Here is a 13708-nt window from a genome sequence, read left to right on the forward strand (position 1 = left end):
GTCTTTGCTAATCAAGATAACTTATGCATCTGTAAAATAGATGTTTAACAGGACAGGGTGTTAAACAGAATGTCTGGGAGGTGTCCTATAAGGTATAGCTGTAGGGAAAAATACATGCCATGTGACAATAGCACAGATTTTGTATATGATACACAGAAATCTCTTCTAGGAGTTCCTGGGTGGCTCAGTCAATTGAGCATCCAGCTCTTGATTTTGGCCCAGGTCATGACCTTGGGATCGTGGGATTGAGCCCAAGTGGGGCTCTGCACTCAGTGGGGAGTCTCCTTGAAGATTCTCTACCTCTTCTGCTCCTCTCACTCTTGTGAGCACACTCTCAAAGAAATCTTTAAAAATAAAACAGTCTCATAAAATCTTAAAAAAAGGGGGGGGGGCGCCTGGGTGGCTCGGTGGGTTGAGCTGCTGCCTTCGGCTCGGGTCATGATCTCGGGGTCCTGGGATCGAGCCCCGCATCAGGCTCTCTGCTCAGCGGGGAGCCTGCTTCCTCCTCTGTCTGTCTGCCTCTCTGCCTGCTTGTCATCTCTCTCTGTCAAGTAAATAAAATCTTAAAAATAAAAAATAAAATAAAACAGTCTCTTACATATACCTCAGGACTAAAGCAGATGCCCATTTGGGTTATTGATTTCATTTTCTCTTCCCCTTATTTTACGGGAACAAATTTGGCTCAGCTCTTTTAGATCCCTTTCCTTGTCTGTGAGGTAGTGGAAGTATATATGGCTAAATGAAAAATGAGAGAAAAATAAGAGGCCCATATAACCAGGTCTTACTAATGAAGAGTAGGGGCACCTGAGTGGCTCAGTCAGTTGAACATCCAAGTCTTAATTTTGGTTCACGTCATGATCTCATGATTTCAGGGTCATGACATCAAGCCCTGTGTCAGGCTCCCCGGGGAGTCTGCTTGAGATTCTCTCCCTCCTTCTCCCTCCCACCCTGTGTGCACGCTCGCTTGTGCTCTCTCTCAAGTGAAGAAGTAAATGTTTAAAAGAAGATAATGAAGAGTAAAAGTAGAATATATAGAATTTGGTTGTAGAAGAGTCTACTAAAATTGCTGACCAGGTCTTAAGGAACTGGAGATAAGGCATTACACATAGGAGATAGGTAAAATATTTGAAATCTTGTTTGGAGTATTGGTTTTGAGAAATGAATTTTATGTCTAGCAGCAGGGCCTACAATCTGTACTTTTTAAAAGTTTTCCAGGTGATTCTGCTATTAGCCAGGTTTGAGACCCACTGTTTTGAAGTTGAGTAACATAAATATGTTTTCTTCCTGTGATGTTTCTACAGTCTGAAGATCTGTTCAGCCTTATTGAAACACATGAAGCAAAACCACTGAAACTTTATGTGTATAATACAGACACTGATAACTGTCGAGAAGTGATTATTACACCGAATTCTGCATGGGGTGGTGAAGGCAGGTAAGGCCATTTTTCAGACAAAGTTATAATTTCTTAAACTTACCAGTAGATATTATAAAATCATTGCTTTTATTTTGAAACACGTTATTAGTTTATTTTAAGATTTCTCTTGAGAAAAGGAAAGAGCTAACCTAGAATCCTGAAACTGGTAATCAACTAGTAATCCATTTTTTTAAAGCATATCTTTAGGTAGTGTGGTGTATGTATATACTGCGGTCCTTTCTTTACTGATCTAAGATTCAACAGCCTTGTTTCATTTCCTTATTTTAATAAAATAGTTTTCAGTTTTATTTTCCTAGTTCCCTTCCCTAACAATGGGGTAACACAGGTGTAAATTTCTCTAGCTGTTGGGGAAATTTCTTAGCCATTTGTGGAAACTGTTGACTTTCAAAAATGACTGATTTCAAGCAAAAGTTAGACAGAATTGCAACAACAAAAAGCAACTTAGAGGGATGTCCGGGTGGCTTAGTTGGTTAAGCATTTGCCTCCATCTCAAGTCATGATTCTGGGGTCCTGGAATCGAGCCACACATTCAGGCTCCTTGCTCAGCGGGTAGCCTGCTTGTCCCTCTGCCTGCCACTTCCCCTGCTTGTGTGCTCTCTCTCTGACAAATAAATAAAATATTAAAAGAAAAAAAAAAAAGAGAAGAAAAGTAGCTTAAAAAGATTATCAAGCCAAGCAGAGAAGCAAACTGTAGAAAATCAGTTTTCCAGGACCATTCATCAAGTCATTTTCCCTAATTTCAAAAAGCCAAAGCAAAGCAAGCATGAGGACTTGACTTCGCTTCTTCAGGTCTTTCAGCTGTTGTTTAAATTGTACAAGTTTTTCATTACTCTGTAGTTGACTGTATGTTGCAACCAGAATGCTGGCTTGTTGCAATTTGAGAAAATAGAGGTATCACCTTAAGAATCTGGACTGTCTGGGGCAGTTCTTGATCAAGTTATTTTCCATTGTCCAGGTTTGTAAACACACAGAAATATGGTCTCAGGGCATTCAAAATCGACTCATTTCAGAAGGACTGCCTCATATTTAAACTAAATTTGTAGAGAAGCTGCTGTGTTTATTAGCATGGCATATACTTAGTTTATAATAGAAATATTTCCCCTTTCCAGTTAGAAAAACACTCAGGTCAGATTAGTATCACAAGAGTACTTGGTAAACAGAATCAAAAGTGCAAGGAAGAGATTCTGAAGATGGTGAAGTCCAGATGCAAAGAACATCACTAATTCCAAGAACCTTGTTTTTATTTATTTTTTTATTTTTTAGAAGATTTTATTCATTTGACAGAGATCACAAGTAGGTGGAAAGGCAGGCAGAGAGAGAGGAGGAGGAAGCAGACTCCCTGCTGAGCAGAGAGCCCAATGTGGGGGCTCTATCCCAGGACCCCGGGATCATGATCTGAGCTGAAGGCAGAGGCTTTAGCCCACTGAGCCACCCAGGCGCCCCAGAACCTTGTTTTTAAATGCCTCCCTCTGAAAGGCTATCATTGATCAGTTTAAATTATTTATTCTTACTTTCTTCCTCTCTAGTTCAGTGAGAATTGCAGATTTGATGGTAGAAAGGATGAAAAGTGAGCCAAGAAATAAGTAATTTTGTAATATGAAACATCATTGTAAAATTAGATTTGGACTAGGAAGAGCTGGAGTTGGCCACTACGTGCTCTCCCAGCTTTTGGTGGTGGTAGTATCCACAGAAATAATAAATGGCTTGGCAGAAGAGAGGCACAAAGATAACCGTGTGTGGCCCTCTCAGGAAGTATCAAGTAGTTTGGGAGATAAAGGCAATCTTGATAGAAACCCAAGATGGGATCTGATTGTGAAGAGCTTACCATGGACAGAAATTTGGATACACCCTGGGCAGTGGGACTCTGAATCACTTATGACAACTATTGTTGTCATAAGCAAACATGAGTTTACTGCTCCGGAGTTGCTTGTATAATCAGAGAAACAGCAAAAGTATCAGACATGGGAATGACAGAACTCAGCACCACTAGGGAGTTACAGAGGAAGGAAATGAGCAGTTTTCATTAGTATTCTACTGATGTGATGAAGCCATTTCTGTTTTTTCTGTCACTCCCAAGTTTTGCAGCCATGGGCAGGAGAGGTAGATTGGCCTGCTTTGGGTTGTGAACCATTCCTTGATTTGGATAAGGCCCCCTGATGGGCAGTCCCACCAGCACTACACAGAACACAGAGAAGTAATTCTCTAAAGCAAAGAAGGAAAACAGAATCTTGGGAGGCCAGCAGACTGTGAAAAGAAGCAGTGTGATTATGTCTTATTAATAAGATGCCTCTGGTGGCAGTGGGAGGATGAAGTAGAAGGAATCTGTATTAATTTGGATTGATTTGTGTTCAATCCAATTCAGTCCAACCTATTTCAGGTTCTGAAATAGAACTTTGGGCTGTGTGAATGACATCATCGTACAGAAGTGCTTGGAGCTCTTGAGTGGAAAGGCTATATGTCATTAATTAGGCAAATAATTCCTGTCTGCCATGTGCCAGAAACTGTTACGGCAGTAAACAAAATGAGGTCTCTGCCCTGAAGGACCTTAACATTTTATTGGGGGAGACAAAAAATAAATAAATGGTGTAGTGTGTTAGACGATGATAAATGCTTGAAGAAAAATAAAGGAAAATAAGGGTAATGTCTGGTGGAGGGAAGGATGCTGTTTTATAAAAGGTGGTCAGGAAAGACCTCTGATAGGATGACGTAATTTAAAAGAATGGAAATCGGTTTTGTATTTCAAAATCTCAGAGAAATGCAAGCTATGATTGATAACAATAACTTTAAGAAAAAAAAATATTTTCGTAGCCTAGGATGCGGCATTGGATACGGTTATTTGCATCGAATACCAACACGCCCGTTTGAAGAAGGGAAGAAAATTTCTCTTCCTGGACAGATGACTGGTACACCTATTACTCCTCTTAAAGATGGGTTTACAGAGGTAAGATAACTTCACTACTGGTGACATCACACAATTTCCAGTAAAACAAATCATCAGGTGTCTGTGGGGGGTGAGGGGGATAGCCCTGAAGGTGATAGGGCAGGTGAGGAGGTAAATGCTGACCATGGTGAACATGAAGTTCCTGTATGATAGCCAGATGGCTAGCCTGTGGATCTGGATTTCAGGAACAAGGATAAGACTAGAGATACAGATTTGGGAATCCTCAGCAGAGGGAGGGTAATTTAGCCTAATGTGAACAGTGATCAAAATTGTCAGGGGATTGGGCATGGGTGGGTCAGAGGACTGAGTCTGGAATCTTGAACATTCCTAATATTTACATGGATGGGCAGAAAGGGGATTCAGCAAAGGGAGCTCAGTAGAAATCCTAAGGAAGGACAGAGCTTCAAGAAAGAAGGCATGTCTACTCTGAGGTACTGAGAGAAGTCAGGTGAGAGGACTGAAAAACACACGTCCTGGGTGAGAGCATTTCAGAGACTGGTGGGGTGCAGCTACCAGACCGCAGGGGACAGAGGGCAAACATGGGTGATAAGGTGATGATGAGAGCCGGTGCTTAGTGTTTCAAGAAACTTAACTGAGAAAGCAGAGCAAGATGCTGTGTGGGAACTATTACAGGATCAAAGTGAGGCTTTTTAAGGAATAAGATATTTGCACAGGCTTATAGGCTTTTAAAATGTTTTCTATGCAAGTCTCACAGGACATTGACTTTCTCGTCTACATGAATAAGTAAGAACCGAACATCCGGAAGGGAATGCTACCATTGTAAAGACAGGGCTGCCACCACTCTCATTTTTTGGTACACGGTTTGGCCATCCCCAGTTCTAGAGAAAGTGAAGAGGAGCTAGAGAAACGGAACCTTTCCTCACTCTCCACCCCTGCCCTTGGCCGATGGCCAGAGCCCATGTCATTCCATGCTTAGATTCCTACCACCGTGTCTGCTGCTCCTCATCAGTGGTTTCTGCCCCAGTTTTAAGCTTGTGGGCAGTCTGAGAAGACCGGAGGGTGAAATGGCAGCTAGAGAAAAGGGCCAGAATGCAAGTTGTGTTGGAATGTGCCAGGGGGCACTGGAGTTGGCAGAAGTTGAAGTATCCAGAGGTGAAACCACCCATCCATAGAATCCACGTAGACTTACTTATCCCTCCCGTGCCCCGGAAGGTAGAGGTCTGGCTGCCACATTCATTCACTGGTGAGAGAAGATAAGATGGACTCACGAGGTTAGAGTCTTGAGAAACTTCCAAGGACTCTATCATGGTATTAAGACTTCTGAGCTGATTTCTTCCATGAACAGTGAAAGTTAAAAACTAGCTGAGAACTCAAGAGTAGAGGAAAGGTGGAGTAAAATGATTTGGGGACAGCTATGAAGGGGAGAAAGAGGAGAATCTCCTTCTAGAGTAGTGTGTGTAATGGGGGAGATGCCATGTTATCAAGAGACTGGAAGTGACACGACAGAGAGATTGGGCTTTGACAGGTAACAGCAATAGGAAGGAGTGTCTGAAGGCAGAAGTCCCAGGTAAAACTTCTGACAGCTAGTTTAATCAAAAAAGGTATCTGTTAAGAAATAAAACAAATGAGGGCACCTGGGTGGCTCAGTGGGTTAAGCCGCTGCCTTCAGCTCAGGTCACAATCTCAGGGTCCTGGGATCGAGTCCCACATTGGGCTCTCTGCTCAGCAGGGAGCCTGCTTCCTCCTCTCTCTCTGCCTGCCTCTCTGCCTACTTGTGATCTCTCTCTGTCAAATAAATAAATAAATAATCTTTAAAAAAAAAAAAAAGAAGAAAAAGAAAACAAATGAGCAAACAAAAAAGAGAAAAAGGCAATCTGAGAAACAGACGCTTAACTATAGCAAACAAACAGATGGTTACCAGAGGGGCAGGAGGAGGTTGGGTGACACAGGTGATGGGGATTGAGGAAAGCACTCGTGATGCGCACCGGATGACGTATGGAAGTGTTAAATCACTTTTCTTCAACTGAAACTAATACTACACTATGTGTTAATTAACTGGGATTTAAATAAAAACTTTTGTTTAAAAAAGGTATCTGTAGGAACAATAAGAGACAATATCTGTATGTCCTTTCAAGTAAACTTGAGTAATTTTTTTCTTTCCTTCTTTTTTTGGTAGGTCCAGCTGTCCTCAGTTAATCCCCCATCTTTGTCACCACCGGGAACTACAGAAATTGAACAGGGTCTGTCTGGACTTTCTATTAGCTCAACTCCACCAGCTGTCAGTAATGTTCTCAGTACAGGTGTGCAGAAAAATCTTTTCTCTTTTCAACCCACTTTGTTTTACATGATACTCTTTACCGTCTCTGGTTAAAGAATTTTAAAACTTAATGTCGATGTACTTTGAAAACTGTAAATACGCTCTGCATTTAAATCTCTTCTCGTGTATTTTAGAGTCAGGACTTCTCTTAGCTTGGACAAGTTATAGAGTCGGACTGTACCTTTCAGTTCTGTTTAATTGTCTCTCTACTCAACAGATGTTTGCATTATCCCATCCCCCAGGTAGTAAACACTGGAGATACAAACGGGAGCAAGACACCATTCTCCCTGGGGGTTCAGTCTTGTGCAGGGGACACATGCATGGCTTCCTCCCTTTTCTTATTTCTTATTCACCCATACAGTCCTTTTTTGTTTTAGTTTTTTTCCAGTTGCTTTATTGATACACAGTTCACATAGCATACAAGTCACCCATTTAAAATACATAGTGCAGTGGGATTTATTTCTCTGTATTTGCAAAGTTGTGCACCCATCATGTCAGTCAATTTCAGAACGTCTCATTAGCCCAAAAGAAACCCTGTGCGCTCTCAGTCTCTCACTGTTTTTCCCCAATCCCTCAGGCCGTTTCTGCGACTGACTTCTTCCACTTAGAATAATGTTTCCAAGGTTCATTCACATGGTAGCATGTAGTATTACTTCCTTTCTGCGGCTAGTTAATGTTCCATCATGTGAACATGCCATGTTATTTATCCATCAGTTGTGGGACATTTAGGTTGTTTCTGCTTCTTGGCTGTCAGGAATAACGTTGCTACGAGCATTTGTGTACAAGTTTTTGCATGAACCTGTGTCTTCATTTTTTTGGTTATATTCCTAGGCCTGGGATTGCTTGGTCACATGATAATAGATCTTAACTTGGTATGTTGGTTGAGTTTATTTATCTGTTGCCTTTTTAAAAATCACCTGTTTTGATTTTGTTTCTTCATAAAACCAAGAGTATATTACTACTCAATAAATGCTAAGTGAAAGAAATATATAGTTTAGTTTTATCTCATTAATATACATTTATTCTTGAGCTCCTTTTAATATTTTTTTTTAAAGATTTTATTTATTTATTTGTCAGAGAGAGAGGGAGAGAGAGCGAGCACAGGCAGACAGAGAGGCAGGCAGAGGCAGAGGGAGAAGCAGGCTCCCTGCCGAGCAAGGAGCCCGATGTGGGACTCGATCCCAGGACGCTGGGATCATGACCTGAGCCGAAGGCAGCTGCTTAACCAACTGAGCCACCCAGGCGTCCCTCCTTTTAATATTTTTGTTCACGATTTGTTCACATTTCCCTTTGTCCTTTGTCCTGGAACGGACTTAAAAGAGATGGAGTCACCAAGATGCAGTTAAGGTCAATGGTATGATTTTTACACTCGGTCCCCTAGGTTCAAGTTCCAGCCCTTTTCAGTCTTCATTTTCATTCCCAAAGATGTGTTTTTCTAGATAAAATGTAAAATTTCAATTTTTTAGAATTAAAAATTTCAGACATAGCCTAAGGTAGATGGCATGGCATTATGAACCAGCCCCTCCCACCACCACCACCCAGCCTCACCAGTCTGCACTATGGTGACCAGCTTTTCTACCCCCTACCCTTTGCTGTTTTCTTCCCAGCTTTTTTGAAATGTAACTAACTACCATAAAATTAAGTCACTGTATGTATGCAGCTCCATGATTTGTAGTAAATTTATGGAGTTGTGAGGTCAGGCCCACAATCCAGGTGTTCAGAACATTTCCTAGATGAAATGAAATAGTAATGTCGCCAGTATAAATCATAGATACAGTCGGGAGGGAATTTAAAGTTTATTTCAATTGAGCGGTGTTGGAATCCTTTTTCATATTGTGGTTTCTTTTTCTTAGATTCCATCAGATGGTCTTCTAGTTTATTCCTGAATAGACTTAGTACAGGTGGGCTGGTGTAACGCCCACAGCAGCAGACCACTCTGTGTCTGAATAACTCTTTTCTCTTTTAGAGTAAGTGTTCCAGTGCCATATCAGAGCTCTTCTGACATCTCTCCTCAAATCACAGTTTCTTTTTGACATTTTAAATCTTCCCTCATTACATTATAGTTACACTTGTCTTAGAAGCACAGGCACTGAGATCCCTAGCCTTGTTACACTGTAGAGAAATGGCTTCTTAAATATTAAAAGACAGAAATGTCAATCAGTTTCTCAGAAGAGACCAAAATCAACATTTTCACTTAGAGAAAATTGGTTTAAAAATTGAATATTATAGGGACGCCTGGGTGGCTCAGTTGTTTGGACGACTGCCTTCGGCTCAGGGCGTGATCCTGGAGTCCCGGGATCGAGTCCCATATCGGGCTCCCAGCTCCATGGGGAGTCTGCTTCGCTCTCTGACCTTCTCCTCGCTCATGCTCTCTCTCACTGTCTCTCTCTCTCAAATAAATAAATAAAATCTTTTAAAAAAAAAAATTTTTGAATATTATAACAACATATAACATGGGAGAACCTACTTTTTTTTTTGTTACTTATCTGTCTTTATTTTTAATTAAATTGCTGCAAAGTAGCCCAGTCAGTAACTGTAGAGACGTTAAAAAGTATCTTAAAAATATATATGTATATATGGATTTGGAAATTTGGGGATTATAAAATTTTAGAAAATGAATATATCCTTTGGAAAGGACATTAATCAGTATGACCATTTTTATACACTCTCTTATGCTTCCTCTCCCGTCCCCTGCTTGCTGTTTCTGCAGAGAACTCACACCATTTTACAGGCTGTGTATTTTACTTGCTCAATATCAGACTCTGTTTTCCTTCCCCTCATTAGAATTTATCCTGCAGGTTGTGATTTGTCATTTCGTTATGCTGTACAGTGCATCAGGGCCTAGAACAGTGTCCAGCTTATAGTAGGTGCCCCCCAAAACCTTGAATGGATAAACATATCAGCTACTGATATGTTCAGTAACTTTTTACCTCCATTTTCCTCCAACTTTTTACCTCCATTTCTACAGAAAATTAAATACATAATAAATAACTATCTGAAAAGGGCTCCTTCATGCTTTTTAGGCACAATTCATTCCTGCTTACTATATTTAAGCAGATTTTTATAAGACACTCTGGAATCCATGTACATTGTTACTATTGTTTGGCCAGCAAAACCTCTCACATGAGTAGGTGGTAAACATTAATAGATAACCTTTATTGTGTAGTATCCTAAAATTTACTTGCATTTGAAGAACATAACTTCCTCAAGCTAGCATTAGTAAAAAGACTTCAGAGGAGGGTCACAGAACCCATCCATTTCCTATCAAAAGGAAATGGAAATTCGGGAAGCCAGGTCATTCTCTCCATCTCTGGAGGCCCTCATACTCTTGTCTCTTTGAGGCTGTCCTCCTGACTCCCTTTTCACAGACTGGCATCCATTCTCTCACAGGGCACATGCCCCTGCTGCCCCTAGCAGCCCTGGTTTATGTGACATTTGGTTCAGGAGCCCAGTAGAGATTGACTGGAATCCTGGAATCCCATTTCTGAATTTTTTTTTTTTTAAGATTTTTAAGAGTTTATTTATTTGACTCACAGAGAGAGAAATCACAAGTAGGCAGAGAGGCAGAAAGAGAAAGGGAAGCAGGCTCTCCGCTGACCAATGTGGGACCTGATCCCAGGACCTTGAGATCATGACCTGAGCTGAAGGCAGAGGCTTGACCCCCTGAGCCACCCAGGCACCCCCATTTCTGAATTTCTTAAACAGTTTTCTAATCTAGCCCTGCTTAGGTCAGATGTAAAACTCTTGTCCAGAGGACTTAGCTGGGGTGGGTTTGCAGAGCCTCCTACACCAGTTAGGCCAGACTCTGCTAATAGTCTTCACTAAAGGCCATAGGCAGAGTATGTAGATCAGCTAAGACAGGGAAGCAGCCAGAAACCAGGACTGAATGAAGGCCTTACCATGGTGGGGAAGGAAGGGTGCTGAAGAGTCCTAATAAATTCTGTCCATTCTTTATCAACTGAATTCGTTAGAAATTTTTTTAAAGATCATGTTTTCGTTTCAGGTGTCCCAACAGTACCATTATTGCCACCACAAGTAAACCAGTCCCTTACTTCTGTGCCACCAATGAACCCAGCTACTACATTACCAGGTAAGCAGCCGGAGACGAGAGGTGCGTGTATTAATAATAGCATGACTGATACTGTGCATCTTTAAAAAAAGGAAAAAAAAATCTTACACCTTTGTGGTGACTTTTCAAAAGTCTTTAAATCAATAAAATAATTAATTTTTTTAAAAAAAGTCTTTAAATCTCTTTTTACCTTTGCTGTAACTGTGATAAATGAGAGCAGATGTCACTGAGCTGTCCATTACCAGCTGTTGGTGGCTGAGCCTCAGGCTCCTTGTCCTCCACCTGCTACCCCACCAGTACAGCGTGAGGCAGGAAGAAGCAGCATTTAAAAGTCTGTCCTGGGACGCCTGGGTGGCTCAGTTGTTTGGACGACTGCCTTCGGCTCAGGGCGTGATCCTGGAGTCCCGGGATTGAGTCCCATATTGGGCTCCCAGCTCCATGGGAAGTCTGCTTCGCTCTCTGACCTTCTCCTCGCTCATGCTCTCTCTCACTGTCTCTCTCTCTCTCAAATAAATAAATAAAAAATCTTTAAAAAATAAAATAAAATAAAATAAAAGTCTGTCCTTCCAGGCTTCCTTAGGGCTTTCAGATAGTCGTCTCTGTGAATCAATGTTGTGTCCTGAGAGAGAGCATTCCCTATCACGTTCTTCAGAAGCTCTAACATAAGCTAGATTTTTGTTTTTTTCTTACGGTTCCTAGTGACGACCAAGTGTCTTTATTCATCAGGTGGCAATCAAATACTATTTGTTGGCTCAAATATACTTGCATTGTGAGACCCTTTAATTGTATGACTAATGAGGTCATTACATACACATATGAAGCCATGAACTAAATGTGTAGACACACACACACAGGTGAAGAAGTGTGGTAAAATGTTGACATGTGGGAAACTTGAAGGAAAGGTATATAGGGGGTTTCTGTATAAACTTTTGCAACTGTAAGTCTGAAGTTATTTCAGGAAAAAAATTGCAAAGTGGGAGGCACTATAAACCTCCACCGTCAAAGAGAAGCTAAGTTGCCTTTACTCCTGCCCTTGCTGAGGCCACCGCACTCAGGCCATCTTCATTCTGGCTCTCAGGTCTGGAAGTATGTGGCTGGGTTTTAACCCTTACTTAGCCACCTAATCACGGAGCTACAGAAAGTTTGCTGAAGTGAGCTGTTTGGCTCTGGTTGCTGTTAATGTTAGGACACAGAGCTGCCAGCCAGCAAGTGGACTTCTACTGTTCTCGCTTTGGAGTGGGTAGTACTTGTTTCAGAACACAAGGATGAAACGTTTTCCCCAGAGGGAGTGGTTTACCTTTTGTTCTCCTCCTTCTCTCTAGGTCTGATGCCTTTACCCACAGGACTGCCTAACCTGCCTGCCCTCCCCAACCTCAACCTCCCCACACCGCACGTCATGCCAGGCGTCAGCTTACCGGAACTCGTGAACCCGGGTATGTTGCCCATCCTGCCTTCCTAGGACTCTGGCTAATAAAAAGCTTTTACCCAGGAAAGCAAATCCTCTATTGCACTTTTTTCCAGAAAGGGTAGATCAGTTTAACAAATTTCACCTGCTCCAAATTAATCTTTTTTACTTAAAAAAGAAGAGGAAGAAGAATGTTTTTGTGATTGTCCTCTATGTGGCTGCCTCTCCTCCATTTTCCTCTCCTTGTACCCAACAGCCTGAGTACCTTAAAGGCCATCTGCAGAAGGAGAACAGTGTTGTTGTGCTACTGCTGTTACTGACTTAGATGGAAAGGGTTCAGTACCCCCTGGAGGTGAATGAACTGCCTGCTATTCTCCTGTCATGGGCGGTTGCCCCCAGTGGTGCTTTGGAGCACTCCGTCCCAGGACCTTGGGCTGTGAAACCCTCACCCTGGCTCAGCTGGCTGCATTTGTTATTTGATAGATATTCTCTCTTATTAACAGATGTTTTTATAACAAAAACTGTTGGGATTTTAGCTACAAATAGTTAAGCTAGCCAATATCAAGCGCTTCGGCTCTTGATTTTAGTCATTGATGGGAATGAAGCAGCAGAGTGTCCCACAGATCTGCTCTTGGAGTTAATGATTACCCACATTACCTTTAACTTGGAGGTGGCTGCGGGTCAGGGATATTCATTTCTAATTTAGGTAGGCACATGAGTGATGTCAGTGAGTGTACTCTGTCGTGTTTCTGTCTGGGTCATAGTGGCCCAGATGTACCACCCCCTCTCTGGGTGTACTCATTACCTGCCCTCATTAACCCGTTTGCTTTTCAGGACAGTGGTTTAAAAAGCAAATGAAGACTGTAAAGTCTAACGTTTACCTATCTTAGCACTCCCTTTGTTTTTTCCTTTATGCCCCGTATTCTTGGCTTCTTCCACCCTTTTCCCAAATGAACAGACTCTAAGAGCATCGAGGGTTTCGCCAGCCCAGTGGTTGCTCTGAACATGTTGTACGTTCTACCTTTCCTTGTTTCTTAAAGAAGTAATACTCTTTCTTCATTCTGCACTTTGAAATCATCACAGTAAACCCACCAAGTGTAATGGTTACCAGTCACAGGGCTTGAAGAGAGGCTGGGTATTTCTGGTGAGGCTAATGGGGAGTAGGGGCTACACGACAAGCCCCTCCCTTCCTCGGCCTCCCCTCAGGGCTTGCTCCCTGTCCTCCTCCTGTTGTCTGTCGAGAGGGCAGCTCTGACCCAACAGTTGGCCAGGGGACTGGGAGTCCCCGCATCCAACGCTAGTGTAGCAGCATTGCCTGCTGGGCAGGCTTCTGTCTGTCCTAACTGGGAGAATCATTTCTTCTTGGAACTGGCCGAGTCACATGGGGGTTTTGGAGTCTAGAAGCCCGGAACTTTGCCTCCTGGCCAGCTGGTCTGGCTATGGATATTTAGGTCTGGAGTGGCCTCAACTGAGGACAAGCAGGGATTGTGATGCATGTTGCCCTTCCTCAGCTTCGGTTCTCTGGTGAAATGCAAAAACACTCGTGTGATGATGACTGCTGCCTTTTTAGTGCTGGTAGG

The 13708-nt window shown here is 42.2% G+C and overlaps 1 protein-coding gene across 1 annotated transcript in view; it reads left to right on the forward strand.

The window, feature by feature from the left end:
• GORASP2 (golgi reassembly stacking protein 2) overlaps positions 1-13708 on the forward strand; it is a 37527-nt gene that overhangs the window by 22653 nt on the left and 1166 nt on the right. Inside the window, exons 5-9 of the mRNA XM_044242312.1 lie at positions 1302-1432; positions 4244-4376; positions 6514-6637; positions 10658-10744; positions 12046-12156. Coding sequence (XP_044098247.1) covers positions 1302-1432; positions 4244-4376; positions 6514-6637; positions 10658-10744; positions 12046-12156 — 586 coding nt within the window. The remainder of the gene's footprint in view (positions 1-1301; positions 1433-4243; positions 4377-6513; positions 6638-10657; positions 10745-12045; positions 12157-13708) is intronic.

The sequence above is a fragment of the Neovison vison genome, chromosome 3 (assembly GCF_020171115.1).
Source record: "Neovison vison isolate M4711 chromosome 3, ASM_NN_V1, whole genome shotgun sequence".
NCBI classification, from domain to species: Eukaryota; Metazoa; Chordata; class Mammalia; order Carnivora; family Mustelidae; genus Neogale; species Neogale vison.